We start from the raw sequence: 23,025 nt of genomic DNA, 5'->3' as shown, positions 1-23,025 counted from the left end.
GGATAGCAGTAGGAAAGACAAAGGTACAGATAAACAGGTAGTTGCAGCTTGATGAACAGCAAGGTAACTCCTCTGGAAGGTGGTTTGTGTGCACCAAGGGCACAGGAGGAAAGGCAGACTATGTTGTCCTCTATACCCTCACAGCCTGAAGAGCTTTGATCTGGCGAACGGCTCGCTCTGAGTTGTTTCAACTCTGTGGCTAAGAATCTGAAAAATATCAAATTCTTGAAGAGTAAAGACTTTCAAAGAGCCTGTGAATTTCCAGTGAAACCCGAGCCTGCTGTCAGAGTCTCAGTGCTGGAAAACCTGGGATTGATCTCGTGCTGTTTTCCCTCCACAAACCCCGGCATGCTGTGGGTGAGAGCGTGCCTTGTGATCAAATGTGATCCTCAGCTCGCCGCCAACAGCAGGACGCTCCAGAAGTCACACAGCCGAAACACCCCAGCCACCGGTGGGCAACTGCTTCTGAAGCAGCTCACTGAAGTAGCAGGGGATTGAGGGTCCTCTGGACAGCTGCTGAGGTACTGGTGGCTGATCCTCAGGAAATTAAAAACCAGACCTCATAAACCCGGTGTGATAATGTTTCTGGAAACAGGCCATCGTACCCCAGAGCATTACCTGCGCCGCGCCAGCGGGAGCCAAAGCGATGTCCTGGGCACGCTGCTTTGCTTCGGAGACTGGCCGTGGTCTAGCCCTCCTGCGTGGAAGTATTTTGAAAAGCAAAATGCATTGCCTATAGGAGGCAATGGCCTCTGCTTTGGCTGCACCCCCTCCACTCCATATGCAGACTTTTGGCAGGGAAGGCTTGTTGTGTAAGCAGCGCTTGCAGCAAGCGCCATGACCCATTAAAAATGCCTATCATGCTGATTTCCAGAGCAGCAGTGCCTACCTGGGTTTGTTCATTAAACTAAGAAAACTTAACAGAGAGAGATGCTGAAATCTTTCACCTGGCTCTGGGAACCTGCTACTGTAGGATGGCCTTTGCTTTGTAGCACCATCTTCCAGATAGGCCTCCCCCTGGCCCCCAACCCCCTCGGAATAAAGAATACATTTTACACTTAATGTATGGACTGTCTGGCCCCTGGGTGGGCATGACAGCAATTCTTACCGACACACTCCTGTTCTCCCTTTTGTTTAGAAGTGAGCCCTGAATGCTGGATGCCTGCAGAGATTACATGTAGGGCTGAAGTTAAGCACCTTTGGGCACACAGTAGAAAGCACTGACAAAACAGGCAGAACTTTTCCACTCAGGAAGCATGTGCAAGCCTGCCTAATTAAGAACTGAGATGTTGCAGGGCTCTATTCTAATGCCAGTTCCTAGCCTAAGGTCAGCGAAAATCCCATACCAGAGTAGCTGCTGCACTTGACTTCCATTGCCTTGCAGAACGGGCTGGCACAGGGACCCACTTCTCCAGCACAGGTCCGCCGTGTGCCTCTCCGTACTTCATTCCCTTTGAAGTAACAACTGGGATGATTAAATGCATTGCTCAGAAAACAGTCACAAATCTCTATGAAAAGGAGTACGTGCCAGTTTTTACGTATAAGCATTTCTTCAGCTTTCTGCGGCACTGAATTCTCATTTACCCAATTGAAACAGCAAAGAAATACAGAAAGCCAGCTCACAGAGAATGCAGTTCAACCACAGGACAACGTTATCTCAAGGCAGGCTTAGTAGAAAAGCTTTAACTATTTAATGCAACACCACAAATAAGCCTGCTTCATGCCCAGAGTGATCAGCCAAGGGAGGTCACAAGGCAAATGCCAGCAGAAATTAATAAAACTTGACTCCCAAAGATATAGTTTAAAAAAACCCATACTTTCTTAGTTTGAAATTACTGGTAGGATTTAATCTGTTTCACACACCTTGAGACATGCTGTACAATGGACTCTTCCCTTTTCTTACCATGGTGTTAGTAATGCAATCTGTTTATCCAGAGGCCTCCTACTTCTTTCCCCTCAAGAATGGCAGAAGAAGGAAACATTGTGCAAAATGCCTGAAGCACGACAGCCCGCTGCTCAACACCCTGCTGGCACTCGAGCTGCACTTCAGTACGCTGTTTACCTAAAGCTAGGTAGCTCTCAAAACCTTTCTAATTGCATTTTTCCTCAACTTTCATCTAATACAAGCACGAATGTTTTAACAGAGGTTTGGGATTGGCTTTTCTATTCCAACAGCTTACCCATAGCAGATTCTGGGATGGCACGTCACAATGACTGGAAATTCATGTTCTTTAAGGTAGGTGACTGGAGAAGGTATGTGCTTTCTGCAGCGTACAACAGCCTGTACGGACAGGCTCTCATGGCAGGGCTTACGCATAGCAGGATTCCCAACACCTTCATTTCTGCCTCTGCTGAGAAAGGGCATCATGGACAGATTTCACCTTCTCAGATCACCCAAGCAGCAGCAATGTGGCTTTCATTTATGTCACTGTAAGTTTTAAGGTATTGCGGAATATTAGAAAAATCCAGTGCCTTGCAGGGACTGAAGTATTCATATTCTGACTTCCAAAGCACTTATTCGCATCCCCATTCACTTGTAATTTTAAGGGCAGTAATTTAGTGAACATACTGAACAGATGATTTTTTTTTTAAGACCAAGAATCTGTCACAATTTCAGCATATTTCATCTTCCAATGGTTAAATAAATCATTATGTCTACTTTAATTTATACGTTTGCGTTGTCCAAGATTGGAGACAGGTTACACAGAACATACAGTCATACTCCAAGGCCAAACTGAGCCACACCAAAAGTCTGTCCAGACCAGGATCCCCTCTCCAGCAGCGACCAAAAATTAATGCTAAGCAAAGCATGTAAGAACATGATCATTTTTTCCCATTTCCAGCTAGCATGATGTCCCCGAGTTGGATGTGGTTTCTGCATATTTAGTAGCCTGGATTTCTTTTTTTAACTTGGCAAATCTCTCTTTGAGCCTGCATAAACTTTCAGCACACCCACAGCATCCTGCAGGAAGAAGCTCTCCAGCTCAACTACCTGTTGCAAGCCACTTCCTTGGCTTGCTTTGAGCCTGTCTCCTCTTAGATTCATTTGACACGTCTTAATTTCTATATGTTCCCCTCCTCCACACGATCACGGATGCACAGACCTCTCTCACACCCTCAGTCATCTAATTTACACTACAAGCATCATAAGGGCCAACAAAATCTGACCTCATTACTCAATACTTTTTCAAACCCATAACTTACACCTACCGCTAATCTTAGCCACACTCCAATAACCCTTGCCAGCCTCAGGAGAAACTGCACCTGTACAGCTCACCAGCTGACACAGAAACCTTGCGAGGGTTAACAATACTCCTTTGAGTTCATCCTATGTCAGCCAAGACCCCAACTCCAGATTTAACTTCGTGCATTTCACGAAGACTGCCACACATTCCTAAACTACTGTTTTTCTTTTTTATTCCACTTGTTGTCATCAGCCTTACTCCTAGCCCCACAGAGTTGGCCAAGTCTTACAATAACTTTCAACTCTGCTGAAAACCATAACATCTACCCTGGTGAGACATGCACAATAACCACATTTCCAGCTCAGTGCAAACAAAGACTGTTTGCAAACAGAAACTCCCATTTGTGCCCTGCATGATGTTCAGAGAGTTACAAAACTTGCCCACTGCCTGAGCACTAACCCTTGCTTCAGCTATAGTTAAGCTGTTAGTAAACCACCTCAAGATCATCACCCAACATTGGCCTTTCTTTTAGTTTCATGGGGCTTCTCCCTTCTGGTCTTGACACCAAACTTAGCTCTTCCACTCCCTTCCTCCCAACGCACCCTAATTGCAAGTAACATCCTGGCTTTAAATTCAGTACTGTGACCTAACTACTGCCTTTAAAACCTTGTTAAAAGCTTCTCACACCAACTCTTCATATGCTGCTGCTGTAGGTGTGCACAGCTGAGGAACACACACTGCTGAGCAGCTTCTCTGAGGCTGGGCCATAACCACAAACTCCCCTATGTGACTGGACATCCACCAGTTGGGCAAGCCACCATACACACCAGCACCTACTTGGATGTTGAATATCCTCGAGCCTTCATGTCCTAGACCCTAACTTAATGTCTACCCCTAACACCAGGTCCAGCAAGTTGTATCACCTCCAAATCCACCCTCAAGCAATTTACTCGCCTAACACCACTTCTTATTTCCACCCTGTGGAAATACCAGGCTTTAAAAACAATCTTATCTCTTCAGCCTCCCTCTTCCTTGCACCTAAGCTGAACGCCAGCCCTGCACCTCAGCCTAGCCTTCCCGCTGGCCAGACACACAGATCTTCCTGGAAACCAGGCCACTGCCACTCAACCTTGCTGGCTCCATCTGACATCCCGGTCTTGCACACATGAGGACAGGCACAATGTCAGTTCTGCAGCAATGGCTTCAGCTCTGACCATAGTAAGATAAAGTCTCAGGTGAGAGTTATAGTTTGAGTCTGAAAGAGGAGGTGAGGAAGGAAAAGGTTTGTTGCCAAGATAAGGGCTGTGGTCAGTGGGTGCACCATGGGCTGTCAGTTCAGAGACAGTCACTGGGTCTCTGTCTACCTTGCACGATTGACCACTCACCCATTTGGCAAAAATTTGCTACCCCGGCTGTCCAGAAACATACCCTAAGGTATCATCCACATTGACTAATTAGTCTTCCCACAGCTCCATGAGACTGGCAAGATACAACAATAAAAAGCATAGCTCTCATCTCCGATTTCTCGTTTGTAGGTGGACCTCACAGGTCTAACATGAAGACTACTGCCAGCAGCGCAGCTGGGCCTATAGCTAGCTCTGAGGCAGTCGGTGGGTCACTGACTATTTTGAAGTGAAGGGTTAGGGTCTGGGTTCAGGAAAGAAGGTGTTGCTGAGCAAGCCTAATGGGCTGGCAGGTGGATCCTGCAGACTTAGGGTGGTGCACAGGACCAGGATAGCTGGGTTTTGGCTTTTTCCAGGTTGTTTGGTCGCAAGTTCAAGGTAGTGGTCAACTTAAGGTTTGAGTTCAGAGAAACAAGAATTACAGAGAAGAATTTATAGATGTATTCTGCAGGTACTTCACATCTAAGATGAAGGCTCATGCCAGGAGACTAGGGTTAAGGTCAACAGAAGCTCAGGACCCAGCTTCTTTCTAGATCATACAGTGCCCAGAGAACAAGGACAGGGACTACCACAGAAGGCGAGCAACAAAATCCTCTGCAGGGGAAGCGGCAGGTACTGAACTGTGGCAACACGCTGTCAGGGCCCTGACGAGCCTCACCTGGCCCCACCCCTGATGCCCATTGCTCTAGGAGCCCCATTTCAGCTCAGCTCTGTCTCCTGGATGGACCTCCACAGACACATGTTCTTGTTTGTCCTTACTCCTGCCTCTCGTCCTTTCTCCTGGATAGACTTTGGGTCAATGTTGCAGCCTCGCCTCCATTCCCATCTCCTGACTGGACCCTGACCAGGATCCAGCAACAAACCTATTTTCCAGCTTCTGTTGTCAGGACCTGTGCCTGAGCATCAGCCACGGGAGGCTGGTGCTAGATCAGCAGGGAAGGAACTGACCAGTTAAATTTAACTCTGCATATTAGAAAGCCATGTAACAGCTGGCATCCAGGCTTGCTGAAAGGATGTTTTTTTTCTGGACGGAAGATAGAGGCTTCTGAGTAAATTGGCTAAAGTGAGGATTAAGATCAAGATCAGAAGTAGAAGAGCTGGGATAACTACAGGATTTTAGAATCCCTCCAGAACAATAATACTGGGTTTTACTCGCAAAGGTTTCCTTAATTAGGTTTGGAGCGGGTAGGTGTTGCTGGACTGCAGGTGAAGCCAGGGCTGCTGCTGGGGCCAGGGAGGACCTCAGCCAGCAGCACTCTCACTTGTCTTTCATGAGGCTGTTAAGAAAATCCACAGTGCCGGTGGTAAAAATAGTCACTGTTTCATACCCCAAGAATGACTTAGCTTTTGGGTTTAAAAACCCTTCCCCTGTCATTCCAGGATGTAAAGAGACAAACAGACGGAAGACATTTGCAGCACAGAATACGTAATTGGAATCAGGCCAGGATCATTTATGACTTGATGACCCCCACCTCAGCATAAACATATCAAAAAGACACAGCAGCAAATCCTTCACGCTGTGCCGCACAGAGTTTAGTTTAATGACTCTGCCAGAAATGCTGCGAACAGATCAGAGCTTTCCAAATCAGACAACGTGCTTCCTGGAAGCACTTTTAGCCTTGATGGTAATAGGAGCTGTTGTCACATTATCATAAAGGTCTCCCAAATGAGATCCAGTCGGATTCTGCAGCAGATGTTGAATAAGGATTGCTTGATCTTAACCTGTGTCTCAGCTGCAATTCCACTGTTGGAACGAGAAGCCAGCAAGGCCAGAAAGTGACAATGAGGAGGACTGTTCCCATTTTCATTTGAGACATCTGGAAATTCCTCCAGAAGCCTCCAAAATGTCTTTCCCCAGTTCAGTAGCTAACCAGAGCAAACAGTTATGCACATGGCCCTGTCTTAAGAGGAAATCAACTTCCTACCACCTTCTCAGAGCACTGGTCTGGTTAGGTCTGGAGGGAAGAGCTAAGTTGCAGCTGCCACTGCCTTGCTGGTCTGGCCCAGCAGAGCCAGAGGGATGTGGTATCAGCCCACCTAACCACACATCAGGTCCCAGGCAAGGAAAAAAAAAAACATTTTTACCAAATGTAAGCATTTATGTATTTTTTTAAAAAAATAGCGATAACAAAAATCTGTTAACACAAATTTTGGGTTTGTTGGTTTTAATTAATCCATGGCAGCCCATCCTGTGCTTAGCCAGAGCTATGCAGTACTCTGTGCCACCGGGATCCTGCCTTCTACCTTCACTGATCAGCTACCAATATTCCACCAACAGGCATGGTCATCCCCTTTTCACACAAACTTCAGCTGAAGGCAAAACTCCAAATGTTTGCATCCCATATCTCAGGAGCAGCCAGTTTTAAGGTTTAGGATTAGGCTTCAGTCACTGGGCTTTCCAGTCCTGTGCTCAGGCAATTAGACTATATTCTTCGGGCTTTGCATAAAAATAAGCCCACATTTTTCAGTAAGAAAGCATCTGTAATATAACTCTACAGGACCCGGAGCGTGCTTTGTGGTTCAAATAATGCTGGTTGGTTTCTATTCTAGACAGAGCAATAAGGAGAAGTAATTAAGTTAAGACAACAAAACAAGTCTTCTCATTTGCCATCTGTAAAACATTTTAGTGCAGGGAAAAAATAACATCAAGACTACGCTTTTGAAAACCTTTGTTTGATTAGTGGCATTGTACCTCGTCAGTAAATACGGCGAGAACGAAGCTGGATTGTCCTGCTCCGAAAACATTGGCATGGATCCTCCCATTATCCAGAGGCGGAAATACAACACGAGAATCACCTTCAAAGAAGAACATCTCGGTTAGCAACGTGCTACTAAGAAGAACTAAGGCCTCCAGCAAATATTTTGTTGTGATAGCTTTCCATGCTCTGCTCTGTGCCTAGAAGTGAGTCAGCTCAGTGATTTAGGCAAAATTCAATTTTGCCACCCTGCGCAGGGCGAGAAATGTGTCAACCCTCAGCACAGACAGCACGCTGTGTTGTTGTGTCAGCCCCCTTTCATGTGTGCGTTACTGACAGCAACAGGCGTATCGGCTACCCACAAAAAAGGCAGCATTTTAAAGGACAAATCAGTCACCCTGCTGCAGCTGACTGCAGAGTTCTGCTGTTGACCTCTGCCTAACTACAGAGTGGAAAAACATGGCTGATGTCTTAAAAGCTGTTATCGTTCACTCATGCTGGCATAGGTGTAAGGACAAGCTCCATCAGTGTTTCTCATGCTGTGTAATCCTCATCCCTGGAAGGATTTCTGCGGGCTGACAGTCCTCTACCTTTCTGGGAACCACTTGTCAAGGGACAAGCAAGGGAATCCGGCTCCTAGAGCAGCACAGGGAGTTGCACACCCAGCACACCCCCGTGGAGGTGCTTGCTTTCTCCCCTGCAACGTGTCAAGTCCTGCTTGGAGCATGCCAAGCAGCAGGTCTTTGCAGGCAGAGCTTTTCTTGTGACTCTTACCAAGCCCTGCACTGAAACTACCAGCATGCCACTGAAAAGTCAGCCCAGCGCCAGAGAGTCCCCCTGTATTTAGGGCAGGAAATACTTGCGGATGATTACACAGTTGTAAGGGCAACCACTATAAATTAAAAGAAAATTTGAGCTGAAAACACAGCAATATTCTTGTCTCTGCCCAGCTGAAGTTTTCTAGACTATTTACCAAGACTAACTTTGTATTAAGATCTACCATCTCAGCTTTCAGAGTCTTTTGGGATGCCACCACGCAATGTTCATTCTCATCACATACACAGAAATACATGGTCAAGTCCATTCGTACTTACGTAGCTTATCACCAAAGCAGCTCTCTTCAAAAAAGGCCTTGCAGTATACAAGAAATTCTGGTTGTTATTTGCAGTCAGGTAGCTGAAATATAAGGAGGCAAATATTTGTTGAAATACTTTGAAACAATAACTTGTTTTTCAAACTGGAAAAAAAGCTGTACATTGTTTTAACCACCCTAAACTCACATGTAGTAATAATGAAATCACTCTTACTCTTCAAAGCTCTTTCCACATGACTTAAGTGAAATATTGAGACCACTTCAAATATGCACTGTAATACATTGCAGTCTCCCCATCAAAATTTGGGTTTGGTTGGGGTTTTTTGTTGGGTTTTTTTTTTTCAAATCATCAATTAACTCCTTAATCCTCAGAAAACCTCCACATGTGTCTCACTGAGATTGCTGTCTTCAGACTCCCAGAAGACTACACCGGGACACATTTTTAAAAGGTCACCCAAACTGAGCAATTCAATTTTAGGCCATGATTAAAATGCAAAAACTCCTTGTTCCCAGCTCTCTGCTCAGTCTCTAGAGATGTGAATAGCTGTCTAGCAGAACTGAACTTATTTTAAGCATTTTTTTTTGGAAGTCTATTCTGCACACTTCAGTTTCATTACAAGTCTGCTGACAAGGTGTTATGATAATTAACTGCATAGAGACAAACACACAGGTGGCTTATTGTCGTAGAAGCGTTCATAAAAACCTTCCTGTTTCTCAATGAGTAAAATTAAACTGTATCTGGAGCCAAAACTACACATTTATTTTAATATAGAGTAGAAGCACTTGCCAAATTCTAAGGAGCTTTCTTAATATAACAAACGGTGCCATACCTATGACATTAATTCAATGATAATTCCATTTCTACTGAACCTTAGAGAGGCTTCGTCATTGTAATAAAGCGATGAGAAACAGAAATACAGAAGAGGCAACAGGAATATTTTAAGCATATAGGAGCTAGAAAACTATTGAAAAAATGACAAAGAATTTTAAGACGTTATAAGTATCAGGTAAACAAAATAAATTCAGAAGGAAAACATTTGCAGGTTCCTCTGCATAACATACATTCAGTATCAGGATACTCTATGTAAATGATTTACAAAAACTGCAGCATGAATCGCAACACCTGCCCGCGAGTCACCTTTCCAAGCATGAAAGCATCATATGTTTCTCCCGTGAACATCTAGCATATAAAATGCATCTTATTTCCTTTCCAAATTCCTCAAGACAGTCTATCATCTGATTGCTTCCACCCTCGAAGTCTTCAAAAAAAGAAGATTGCGGCACTTCCTAATGCTGCCAAGAGTCTTTAATATCTGGCTTTTTGTTCAAATTTTCTATAGTAGGAAGTCTGCAAGCCTGGTCACCGTGGCAAGATGGAGAAAAGATTACACTGCAGACAAAAGCATTAGGGGCAAAGCCAGCAAGAAACAGAGGCAGCCTTTAACAAGAAGAAAGAAGTACATCTGGGTGCTCTCTACAAAATAACTGCTCATCAGGAAACTTTCCCTAAGTGTCATGCCTAAAACTTAGGAACCAAACCATACATTGTAAAGCAAGCCAGATGACTTTCAGTCTTTGGTGTCTACTTATTTACAAATGTTGACATTTAAGCACCAAATCCGACTCAAATGTCAGACAAGTCTTCAAGGGCTGAACTCGGCAAAGTGTAAAGTTTTTTGAGCTCCCACTGATTTTAATCAGGCTCCAGCAAGTACAAGTGAGATGAAACTAAGCCTTCAGCTTGCTTTCTCCATGAAAGGTCAGGTTGGCCTTCAAGTGTTCACCATGGCCCTGCTCCAAAGCCCACCGGAGCCAAAGGGAAAGATTCTCGGTGACTTTAACAGCATTTGGATCAAACCCCAGTCCTTTGTTCCCTACTAGAACCTTTTATGAAACTCAGTCCCCTCGTGATTTGCAGTGGGAACAGAAGTGTTGGGTTGCATTTTGTTTATATTTTTATGGGTGGAGGGAGGAGAGCCCTCTATTAATCACACTGCCTGACTCTCTTCAAGAACCTGTTTTCACTCTCTTGTAGTTTTAACTAACTGCAACAATTTGGGCAGAAGTATTCCATTACAAATATTTGCTTTAGGTGGAATTATTCTGGGGAAAGATCAGCCAGAACAGTTCAGCTTTTTCTCCAAGACTTCAATTAGAGACAGAGGACCACTTTTATCAGTGTCAAGAAGTCTGCCAGCTTCATCCTTGAGAAACTGCATCACCTTGCACCAGTGACCTAAAACTCGTGAGGCGGCCATCATCTCTGGGCCATGTGTTTGCCAACCTCCAGAACAGCCACCTGCGGCCAGGCAAGCTACAAGCTCGGGGGGCAGCACCTGCAAGGAGGTGGGGACACACAGACACTGCTGCTTTGCCATGCTCGGAGGGGAACTGGCTTTTAACAGATCAACTTTGCATCGGAGGTGTTCCAGCTGGAACAACTGCTAGGGACAACACACTGTCTGCGAAGGCAGCCCTTCAGAGGAAGGGTAAACTGCATTTTAGGCTGCTGAGGCTCAGGAAAGCACGTCTGTGCTTCAGGGCCTTGCAAACACTGATCTAGGTCTGGAGACCACCATAGAGGAGCCCTCACCATTACCATCTCTCTGTTCCCCCTCAAGCCTGGCCCAAGGGGAAAATTAAAGCCAGAACATGAATGTAAATGGAAGACAGTAGCTGCTCTTTCATCCTTGGCAGTATAGTGCAGGAACGCTTACTCTTTAAACATCTTAATTTTGACTTTTTTTGTCTGTCTACGAGTAACTAAAATGCTGCCCACATCTCACACCTTCCTTGCAGCAAGCATAACACCATGCAAGCTACCAACCACAGTTTCAAGGCATGAGTTTATCTACAAGTCAAAGTTAATTTGAAGTGCTCCACCAAATTGCAGGGTAGCTCTGGCCACTGCAGAGCCGGCCTTTTGAAAGCATTTCAGAAAATCCTGATCGGCCCCTCACAGTTTATGTTGTGCAGCAGTAACGTCTCCAGGAAAAAAAGAAACCCCTGCATTGACACCAACTGCAAATCGCCACTCCGTGCTGAAGAGCAGATGGGCAGCAAGCCAGAAGGAACCAGAATGAAAGCAATGGATGACTGGGAATGGGTGAAGCAAGAGAGTTCAGAGGGCCCTGAACTTTCTGATCCTTCCTCCAAATGCGTTTGCTACTTTGCAGCTTCGGTTAAGAAATGTTTCTTTCCACAATAGTTCAATTAAGAAGCAAAGCTTTTCCATTTTGAGAAAGCTGCTGTCCTGACGTCTATCTGGAAACCATGAAAGATAACATAGTTCATTGCTTGGTAATCCAGCTGTCTGCCGATCAGATCAACCTGTAGGAGTGGCATAAATGTATGGGTTATGCTCAGTGCATCAAAACTTTACAAGAACCATGTGGTTTTCCAGAGCACCTTATTGAGGCTACTACTTGTTTCAGGAAAGGTAGCTAGTAAAATATCTCATGTCCAGTGCAGGTGAAGAACAACACACAGTTTATATATTAAAATGAAATGAACTGCAAATGGGACCTGGATGAGGAAGTTTGCTAAATGTCAGTGATACACAGCATGTAAAATGCAGTAGCATTTTACACGTAAAATTGCAGCTTGCAAAAACATCTGAAATTATGTTGAACTTCGCTCAGACAACTTTAAAATCAGCCAAAGCTCTTTATTTTGTCTTTAGCTAGGACAATCAAAGAAATTACTGTTACAACAGTTTAACTGTTTTATACCTGTTTTAAACAGCTGCCTTGGATAAAGTCATTTACAGGTCAGATTTCCATGCATTTGCCAACCACACCAGGCTGCCAAACATCCCACTGTTCGTGGGAACCACTCCCTATCACCTGCTCCACCCTGACCAGCATAATGCGGCTCCCCATGCCAAAACACACACACACATTCATTCCCACAGGAGAGCAGGCGTGGGACGTGTGTAGGAAACCTGTATTGATGGTAGCTCCACGCTACCTCCAGAGTAGGCAAACATTTCAAGGTGTGAGTCTCCCCGATTTTCATAATGAAATGATCAAATTAGGGGAGGAAATACAGGTCACCAGGTTTGCTAAAGGAGTGTGAAAAGAGCCCATTTGGGCAGACGTTCCACCTCTGCTTCGTGCCAGCTTTCCCACAAAGCAAACCAGCATGTAATTGCCTACTTGCTATCTTTTAAAAGCCTTTCAGGAATACTCCCTGAAGCAACCAGAATCACAACAAACAATAAATCCAAGAAACGCTTAATAATGCAGGGACTTCTCTCGCACAGTTCGAACGGAGGCCAAGACAGATCTTTGGCAGCTCCGGCTTCCTGAAAAGCACGGCTCATCCTGAAATCAATTACATCATCGGGCACTCGGAGGTTTTATAATTGAAGACAGCAGGGTAGGTGGCCTAGTAAAACTCAATACCGTGCAGTTTACAGGAATGTAAACTTTGCTGGTACCAGATGGACTCTGTGTTAATCAAAACAAACTTCTCTAAGAAGCAGGCAGCTTTTGTAATTTGCCTGTACCGTTGGAGGCATCTAGAGTTCACAGAAAGGAGCGGGGCAGCTTCTCAGCTGCCGTTCATTGCCACGGCTGTGTGAGCTATCGCAAACCTGTATCGGCAACCCATTTATCCCACGCTGCAGCTGACTCAGCTTTGGTATAAAGCGTGAACTTGCTCTTGCATTCTCTTTGAAGGCTTTCTCAAGAGAAGCGAACAAACAATTAAGATGTATGATGGATGCTCCCCATTGGGGACATCTAAAAGACCAAGATAAGTACACAGTAGAATAAGCTTTGGTATTTCCAGAGCTTGTTTTGGCCAGGTCCCTCCGCTGTGAGAAGATCATTGCTCCCATTTATATTCTTCTCAGGAAACAGATCCAACTCCCAGCAACCGCCAGTGTTTTGAACTAACACTTTCAAAACCCTATACTAAAGGAAGGCATTAGAAGGATGAGTATAAAAGCAAGGCTGTTAACTTATTCTTAATTATTGATAGCAGTAAGACACCTCTAACCAAGACATTTTTAAACTTAGAAGGGGCTATTTCAAGTGAATGTCAAAGCTTTAGGTCATTGGTAGATGCAATATAACTCCAAACCAGTTTGACAGGCTCCCCTGCTGAGAATGCAGAATTTTTACAGGAGCCGTATTTTGTCTCTAGAGACCATCCTTACCTTTTCTACTTAAAGACAACTTCCTTATAATCTGTCCAGCCAGCTACATCTTATATTGGAGAAGTATCGTTTCAACCTAGCTCGGCCTATATTCCTCCTCAAGGACAACCATCAAGGGCCAAGTGTACATGATATCTCAGGGAGAAAACAGGAGTGAAAAATCCATTGTGGAGTAAAAAAATTGAATAAAAAAAGAAAACCCAATACATTCCAGACACCTCTGGATTTTTACCTTGCTTAAAATACCTGTCAATGCAGGGAAATAAAATATAAGTCATAGCTACAGGTTTTGCAAGGGAGAAAGAGAAGCCCTCCTTCTTCCCTCTTTATGAGTAGTCTTGACATTCCCCACAGCCTATGTGTGGCATCCTTGCTCCTTATCTCCCCAGAGCCCTAAACCCCAGCCACCACTACCCACGCAGACCCAGATGCATAAACACACACAAACAGAAGCAGTTTTACAGACTTTTTAGGGGGCCATAGAGAGATTTTATCAAAGTCTCAGCTGTTTTAACTCATTTACACTGATAACGGCATGTATTCTTCGTGTACATTTTCAGATGTAACCACAAATTTGGGGTTCTTGCTGCTTATTGGATTATCAGGAAAAGCAGAGCAGGGCATAACTGCATTGGCATATACAGCGGAGGAGGCGATCCCCCTCATGGCTTTCCCTTATTCTTTTAAGCAATACATACCTCATTCTGTGTGGGATGAAAGTGGAGGAAGAAAACTGGGAGGAACAGGGAAAGGAAGAGAGAGAGGCACAGTAAGGGATCAGGAATAGAAAAAGTAGCAAAATGCACTTAACGGATCAAAGATGTGACCAAGAAGATGAAAAAGGGCTTCCCTTCATACCAGACATTCCACCGATGCAACGAGGAGACAAGGTGGAGCAGGGCTAAGAGGAAAAATAAGACCTCATCAAAGCACGGCCACCTTCCGCCAGATCTCAGGAAGCCAAAGCACCATGCCTGCAATTTAAAGCTTCCATTGATTTCAGCCATTTTATTTCCTCTGCATCACACACACCTGAGGCATTGAAAACCACAGTTAGGCTCGTTATTCCCTGCCCTAGCCCAGTTAACAGCTGGTATAGAGGTATTTCAAGCAACTGCACTATAAGCAGCACTGATAGCAGCTTTGGCTGCTCCACACATTCAACTACAAACCCCTATTTTCAGCTGCTTGTTCTTTTGACAAAGTTTATTCATTCAGGCTGAAAGTTTTCCCTTCCACGAGCTTGTGTCAAGCTGAAATTGTTTTCTTCCTTGAAAGTATCAGGTAAAACAGTTAGGCTGTTCCTGAAAAAGCAATTAGAGAGATTTGCCCATATCAACAAAATCATGCAACCACTTTATTGGGAAAACTTCAGTGGTTCCGTAATTTGGAGCAGGGATTTGAAATTTAATAGGGGGACTGCAGAGATGCTCCTGTTGTTGCTTTCAGCGACAACTCACTCCACTTCTGGGCATGTGACAAGCCACTGGGGAAAAATATCTCCATCTGCAATGCTCACTAGAGATTTACATCAATTCCTCAGGGCCTCCAGCACTACCAAACAGCATCTAGCAGGAGCCTACAGGAACAGCATCAGGCTCTCCTTGCATTGCTCCTGCAAAGCCATTGAGATAGGAGACCCTCTCTCCTACAATGCCCGTATCTAACCTGGAGGAGACCATTTGCTTGGACTGCAGAGGGCTGAAAATTTGTTTCTGAAGAAGAGGCTATGTGAGTATGTCTTACAAGGAAGAGAGGGGATAAAGGAGAAAGAAAGGAAGGTAGGCACAAAGAGGAGCCAGGAAGGAGAGGAAGGAAGAGAAAGATGGAGATACATGGAGCTATTCAGACCTCTGCTGCTGTCAAAGATCCAGCTGCAGTATCCAAGAAATCTGCTGCCACCGGAGCTCCATTCATTTGTGTCCCCAGTGGGCACTCAGGAGCTGGACTGCGGCATCGGAGGCAGGAAAGAGCCCGCCTTCCCCAGAGCAGCTCCGCTTCAGAAAGCAGCTGTGCTTTCAACGAACCAATCTAGCACAAGCAGATGGACCCAAAAACATAGAGGATAGCCAGGACTCTTACAGACTCACTGCTGCCTTTGTGTCTTTGCACAGAAAAGAGCTGGCAGCTCTTGAATACAGCCTTCCCCAAAACACAGCACAGCATCCCCAGGCCACACTCGCTCTGCAGGGCCAGGCTTGGTAAAGGGGCTGCTTGCAGACCAACTGTGCACAGGCAGGGAGCATGGGGTCTGCGAGGTAACTAAAACATGCTCCCTAGTCACAAAAAACTAGCTTACTTGTCAGCTTTTATGTGAAGAGGGGAGGAGGTTATCCTCCGCTCATGCACAGGGCGCCATTATTGTGAGTGGAAATTATTGAGGTGTCCCTGAGAATCAAGTGTCCTAGTAAAAATTTACAAACAAGCCATAAAAGATGTGGAGCCCTGCTGCGTTGCTTTGATGCTCTCCGTGAAGTGTTTCATGTCAGTAAACACACACTGGTCCACCTAATCTGCTAATTTACAGAAGGAGCCATGGTGGCTTTAAAATTACATATGCGCAGTTAGGCAATTAAGGCTCTAAATTTCTGCTGTTGTCTTTGCCCAGGATCCCAGTAAGCAAACTTAAAAAAAAAAAAATAGAGAAATTTTAAAGTTTACAAGAGGACAGAACAGGAGGAATAAATCGATTCTATCAGTAAAATATGGCAGAGAAAGAGCACAGAAATCAACGTCTGTGAGACTGTCCGTCTCTTTCTGGTGAGCCTCCTGCACTCTGCACAGGAGAGGAAAGACACACATCTCAAAGTAAGAAATAATACATACCAGTGCTAGCAACAGCAAACCATCCTGGGTTCAAATACAGCGCCAAAAAAGGTCAAATAAAGAAGGGGGGGGGGGGGGGGGAAACGACACAGGGACACAAAGAGAACAGGACAAACCAGAAACGACCATTTTCAGGCAGTCTACCTACTTCTCGTGGACAAACACACACCACTATGCAGGCAACCAGTCCCCAGAAAACACAGTGAGAGCTCAGCGAGGAGCACAGTCCAGTGGTAAATATGCCCGGCAAAGGCAGGAGTCCAAGCACCCAGCCCCAAGGCAGGGATGGATGCATTTGCCCCTACCATAACCACGAGGATACGCTGGGAACAGAAAAGAGCTCCCACAGAGAAAAGACCCATCACCTCCTCCCTTCTCCAGGCATCAGCCTTAAAAAAAAAAAGTGATAGGCACTGATGAGAAGCATAGGGGCAGGTAAAGGTCAGCTGGTCCAAATCCCAGCTCCTGAAACAACTCTTTAAGGAATTTAAATAACTTACTGGTACAGAGTTTGACTTGAGGAAGGAGGGGAAGAAAGCAAACTTTTACAGCTGAGCCTGCTCTCAATCAGGGCAAATGCTCAGTTGTTTAGTTGTTGTTTTTTTTTCTTTTCTTAAATATGTTTGCTGAACCAAATTGTATTTTTTAAGTCATCATTTGGGGTCAGCCCAAAAAGAAACTTTTTGCAGTGCTTGGAGAGGCACATAATGTTTTAGTAGTGAGCATTTCTGGTAAATCAAGTGAAAGTGGTAAGTGAAAGCCTGGTTTCAGAAGGAGACATGGGCACAATTTGCAAAGAAATGCGGGGAGGAAATAAGCGCCTGAAACCCCCTGTAAATGTAGCCTGAAGAGTATTGCTTTATTTCAAAACCTATTTGTTCTGAATTTTTTTTAATTCTTCCATAGTTCACTTGTAATCCAAAACTACTTGTAAAATTCAATTTAAACTCACATTTTTCACTTAACTGGAGAGGCGGGAAAATCACACATCTGCAATTTGAATCCTTGACTGAGATAAGAAGATGGAAAGAGGAGCAGTTATCACACCACTGTGATGGGGTGGGGGGACTGTGGACCTTCAGGACAGTAAAACAGAGAATGTATGGGGAGTTCACCAGTGCTGATGTCCAAGAACCAATTTACGGACCTCTAGAAACAAACAGCAAGTGATAATGAGACATTCAGGCATTTATAATCTTCCCTCCTCCCCTGGCTGCCTCTGCCTTAGGACAGCGAGCTCTAAGGCCTGGGTTAAAGGACCATGTTAGCACAGACTTTGTGGGAGCTGGTAGCAAGCAAGGAGAGAGCAATAGTCAGTGCACGGGACACTACTGCAATAGCAACAGTTTGCTTACAAGAAGAGTTAATGAAGGCCGAAAAGCTTGAGGGGATTCTCCTGAAAATGCCCTCTAAATTAAAAGAGGTTATAACCTCTCCATTTTCACTGAGAATTTTCCCAAATTCGTATGATGGAAAGGGATGGCCCTTGTTTGGATCCAGACTGTCTGTCAAAAGCCACCAGTGGCAGAGCCACTACATTCCGTTGTATTGTCCTCAAATTGAAGCTTGGCCTGTTTCCCACAAACTTTTCCTTCAAAATGAAACCCATGCATCAGCTACTTAAAAAACAGTTTACTGGATGTCAATGCTAAATACTTCAGGAAGAAGGTATTTCCTTTCCGGAAAATACTTAATCTGACATTTGATCTGGCATGTCCCTTTGCTTCTGTCAGATTAAATAAAGCAATCCGTAAATATGTCACAGCCATCTCTAAATACAAAATAAATGGTAAAAAAGAAAACCACCTTCCTCACTCTTTTCTTGTTAGGAAACCGTCTGTTATTTTTAACATCCTCAAAAATAGCTTGTTCTTTTTAAATATGAATGACATGAGTCTGTTAGCAATATAGCGAAGAAGCAAAATAACATTCTTCAGAGCTGGTATCCTTTCAGAGAAACTTTTTGATGTTTGCAATCAAATGCAACTCAATGCCAAAGTTATACTGCAACACAGAAAGAATCTGAAAGAAAACAATTCAAAAATTGGCAGCAAATTACTTCTTTTGTCAGCAGCCCTGTAAGTAAATTGTGCCTGTGTTATTACTGTTGGCATGAAATACCAAACACTGTACTTCCAACAACTTTTATCTTTGTCGCTTTTCCACACAATCATCTACACACAAATCCTTAAATTCTTCAAATTAAAAATGGACCGGTTCTTTCATCACAGGCACTCATGGTTCGGTTATGATAGGGTTCATCTGTGAAAAATAAAAATTAAAATCCACAATAACCAGTAAAGATTAGTGGCTTGCTTTAAATGGATTTCCTCTGCAAAGCTATTCTTTATATCTCATCTAAACAGATAACAAATGGTAAAAGCCAAAAGCACATCAATAAAAGAATAATCCTGAAACTTGGCAGAATTAGAAAAAATAATTACATTTTATCCTATTTTGACCACAATTCGGTCTCATCTATTGCCAGAAAAATAAGACCACAAATATTCCAGTCTTCTTTAAGTCACTAAGATATTTGCTTTGAACTGCATTGGTAACTTCCGAAAATAAGCAGTAGCAAGAAGACGACATCATTTTGTAGTCTCCATCTCCACAGAAGTAGGTTTAAATTCTGATAGTTAAAAGCCTGGCAAGCATGAAAGATCCTGCACAGTTGCTCACAGGAAAGCTTATGAGATGTTGCACTCAGCCAAAAATACGACCAGCTTCTGCCCTGGGGATTTTGCAGCAGCTTGTAACGCACCCCCCAACCACATCAAAATTTACCGGATGGGGCTGGAGCTGACACTTGGTAACGCTCAGATACATATTTGCAGGGAAAACCAAACCTTCCCACGTAACTGATAGCCTCTCTTCCCCAGACACCCCACGCTAGAAGGCACGTCGCCCATTTGGCTTGAGGGAAACCCATGAAAAGCGTCGTGAAGTTTGTTTGAGGCTTCATCACCCTCTGATGTAGCCATGGTCTGGGTCGTTCTGGTAAGCCACCACCAAGATCAGTTTAAGAAGGTCATCTCATCCCTTCCACAGCCCCACCATGCAACGCGTCTCCGCACTGCCGAAGGGACACCCGCTCTGGCTACCATGTGGGGCATCCTCTGGCATCACACCTGTCCCACAAGTGAACCAAAAGGACGGTGCGAGGGTGTGGGCAGACAGGCCCTGGTGGGCGAGGAGAAGGAACCACACATCGTGGTTGTAGGTCCCTCAGAGGATACTCCTGCGGTCTGTGCTTGTCTAGACTCCAGACAGTGATGGGATCTGGTTAAAAATGATGCAGATGAGGAGGGGAAAGGATAGAAGTGGTATCAGAGCTACCACAAACACATCTGCTCGTTCTTAAGGGATGGTGGTGGCTCTTGGGACCACTGCTGCACAGGTGCATGGACACAGCCAGGACCTTGGCCTCGCAGGCCACCAGAAGAGTGGCTATGGAAGAAGAGCGGCACAGCCTCTGCTCCACAGTGTGGTGGCAGTCCCATTGCAGCTAAGGCAGGAGAACTGATACTCCCAAATTCACTTGTAAAGACACCCCAAGACAAGCAATGCTGCAACAAAACTGATCTGAAGGCTCGCATAAATTTGCTTGCAAGAAACAGACGTTTTCATTAAACTAACTGATTCTTTTTCTTTTCTTGTTCTCCTTCAATATTTGCACTGCATATGTTTGATCCTCTTATTAAACACAATAAATAGGCCCTTGCTGAATAATTAAGAAAAAAGCACCAGCCAGTACAGGTAATACTGCCAACTAAGACTGAAGAGAGCGAGCTGCCATTATTTCTGTATTTGAGTTATTGATTAAACGTAACATCCGTAGAGCAGCAATCAGAATTGCTAGTCCGCAAACATTCCCAGAGAAATAAAGACTCGTTCCAAGTGCCAATCACATATACACTTGTGGTTAAAATGCAATTAAACAAGTAAAGCATCCAATATACCCACAAGCTAAACAAAAACAAATCACAGAAACCTGAACTGCGGAGCAAAATCAAAGGCAAGATTTTAAAAACATAATTAAAAAATGAAAAGAGTCAATACAGGCTGTTGCTTGTAAGCCATTGTAAAACCTTTCAAATTATGTATGTATGTGTTATTTATACACTACAAAAAGGGTCTTTTTCCAAAATATGTCTCAGTAGGAAAAATCTTCTGAAACAGTAATGCTATACTTATTCCAGAAAACTGTCTGTCTTTTTTTATGCTTCCTGGTTTGCTTTTGAAGTTTTTTTTAAGTGGTGAAATAGATGGGAAGAAAAACATTCTTGAATTAACTATGTAAAACTCTTGCCCTCAGACCCTGAGGAAAGAAAGTTACTCTGAGAAAAGTAAGAGAGTAAGAATAATACCAAACAAACGTACTGATTTAGCAGTCTTGGTTTGATCACCAGAAATTAATACAGAGAGCAACATCCTCACCGAAGGCCGTCAGACTTGCAGAGAGCGAAGAGCCAGAGGCAGAAGCCATGCCGGAGGGACACCGGGGACGGCTCCGGCAAGACCCTGCAGCCCAACCAAGCAAACGGCGAGCCTTGTGCACTGCCACCTCCCACGGAGGGAAGAGGCCAGGCGTTTTGGAAGAGGACAGCCACACATCTTCACTCAGAGCATAAGCTTTCAAATCACACTTAGCTTGTGGATCCCGCATGGGTAAGAAAGGAGCAATCTCCAAACCAGCAGCAGTTTCTATTAAATTTGGCCATTGCACGCCTCTCCCATGGTGCTTAGCATAGGAGGCACCTACACTACGGACACCAGCCGTGGTTCAGAGCTGCTCCTCTTTGGCAATGACTCTCCTCTCTAACCTGCGCTGCTCAGGGCAGGGGGTTACCGCAGTGTTTTCCAAGGAGCAGAGAAGCGGCGGAGTGGAGTTTACCTAAGTGGCTGCTGCCTGTCAAAGCTTCCTCCAGAGAGCACATGCTCGCCCAAGTGCACTTGACTTGAGCAAAGCTATTGCGCCTGCTTCAGTTTTGCTTCCTTGAATTGATAGCTCAGGGCTATGGTGGAGAAGGCAGAAAAGGGCACTTTTCACAAGGGCCAGGAAGAAACGGATTTTACAAGATGGATGGAGCGAACCAAGGCAAAGTGTTGATGAACATACTGTGCTTCAGGCAACTTAATAAAACTCACATTACAAAAATCACTACAAATCATCTGCATCAGTTTAAAGTCTTGACTAAACCATACGTGCTACATTACCCTGTAGGCTGCTCGCTTCAGGTATAAAGAAAAATTCTGCCCAATTCACTGGTGCCTATTACAGAACAATAACCCACTGCTCCCTTTTTTCATTTGTTGGGTTTTTTAACCTCTAATGAGCTTGTTTTAGCGCCCCAAGTAGATCCAGGAGTCTCTCCCTTTGGAAACAGCCACTCTGGCATGCTGTCTCCAGAATTAGGACAGAGATGTCAAAACGCACAGAGGCAAATTGATCCGATTGATCTCTCGGAGAGCTGAGAAGCACACAGTCCTCCAAGACCTTTATTTTTTTGATCTGCAATGAAAGGGCCTGGCAGTAAACTGGGGAGAGCCAGTTTTATAAGCTTGGAGGGAAATGGTTATAGAATTGTAGCAGTTCAGGGATCTTCCAGCTGGTTTAAATGATTTGGCTTCCTTACGAACATACTGAAGGAGGGAAAAAAAAAAAAAAAAAAAAAAACCGAAAACTCCTGAAGGTCAGCCATGAGTGCTAGAGGTGTCACATGCAACTGAGTCCTCAATTTATTCTCAAACATTTAATGTGGAGATGGGGACAGGGGGAGGAAGGAAGAATGCAGAGGGGGACTGGAAGTTTCTGCACCCGTATGTAAATACGGATTAAGGAAGCAGACCATCTCCTGCAATATCTTACACAAATGAGCAATACTAAGAGAGGGACCAGAGAGAACACTGTTTACCCCAAGCTCCTCTGAGCACAGCGGGCAGGCGCTCAGGTGAGGTGTAAATTCAGATTCCCCCAGAAAGCACTGAACTGACCCCACTCGGCCACGGCTCAAAAGGCAGCTTTTACTGCTGGGTGAAATACCACTTCCCAAAGGGAACAGGAGCTGATTCTTTGCCTCCTTCATTTGGTTTTCCCTTTTTATTACACAGGCTGAGCTATTATATGTGCCAGACTGACAGTTTTGCAGGGAAGCAGTAAAATTTCCAAAATGCTTGGAGAGGAAGGAGGTGTTTGTTTCAGTTGAAACTTTTTGGTTATTTCAACCCAGATTTGCAACTTTGCTGGCCCCACGCTGCACTTTTGCGAGCTCCACAAGAAAAACAAGTGGTGTTGCACTGACCAACCTTCAGCGATCCAGGCTGTTGGGGACAAGGAGCAGCATATCTTAATAGCCTCCTGTTTCTATCCCACCCCTGGGAAAAGTGTAACTGTTATTGAATCTAACTCTTTTTCTACACTTTTTATTTAGATAATGTCCAAAATAGAAACAAAACACACTGTTCACTGAGAAATGCTTTTTTTTCTTTTTGTGTTTTGTTTTGGACTTTTTTTTTGCAGATGGTTAGGGTTAATAATAAAAACCAGTTCTGTTTAGGCAAAGCTTTTTAGGATGTCCAGTTTGGTGGTTATTTTTTTTCACTAGGATGAACCTAATAAATTAATTTTCATCCTGTTGGCAGTCAACAGGAGCTC

The 23,025-nt window shown here is 44.3% G+C and overlaps 1 protein-coding gene across 2 annotated transcripts in view; it reads right to left on the bottom strand.

The window, feature by feature from the left end:
* TMTC1 (transmembrane O-mannosyltransferase targeting cadherins 1) overlaps positions 1-23,025 on the bottom strand; it is a 150,442-nt gene that overhangs the window by 84,847 nt on the left and 42,570 nt on the right. For both annotated transcript variants that reach the window (XM_087767160.1, XM_087767159.1), the window contains exons 6-7: positions 8,379-8,460; positions 7,281-7,384 (exon numbers count right to left, since the gene is read on the bottom strand). In XM_087767160.1, coding sequence (XP_087623286.1) covers positions 7,281-7,384; positions 8,379-8,460 — 186 coding nt within the window. The remainder of the gene's footprint in view (positions 1-7,280; positions 7,385-8,378; positions 8,461-23,025) is intronic.

The sequence above is a fragment of the Nipponia nippon genome, unplaced genomic scaffold, assembly GCF_047370975.1.
Source record: "Nipponia nippon isolate SJK-2023a ecotype South Korea unplaced genomic scaffold, ASM4737097v1 scaffold_3, whole genome shotgun sequence".
In the NCBI taxonomy this organism is placed as follows: Eukaryota; Metazoa; Chordata; class Aves; order Pelecaniformes; family Threskiornithidae; genus Nipponia; species Nipponia nippon.
Note: the sequence above shows the minus strand (reverse complement) of the source record. Positions and strands in the feature narration are given on the sequence as shown.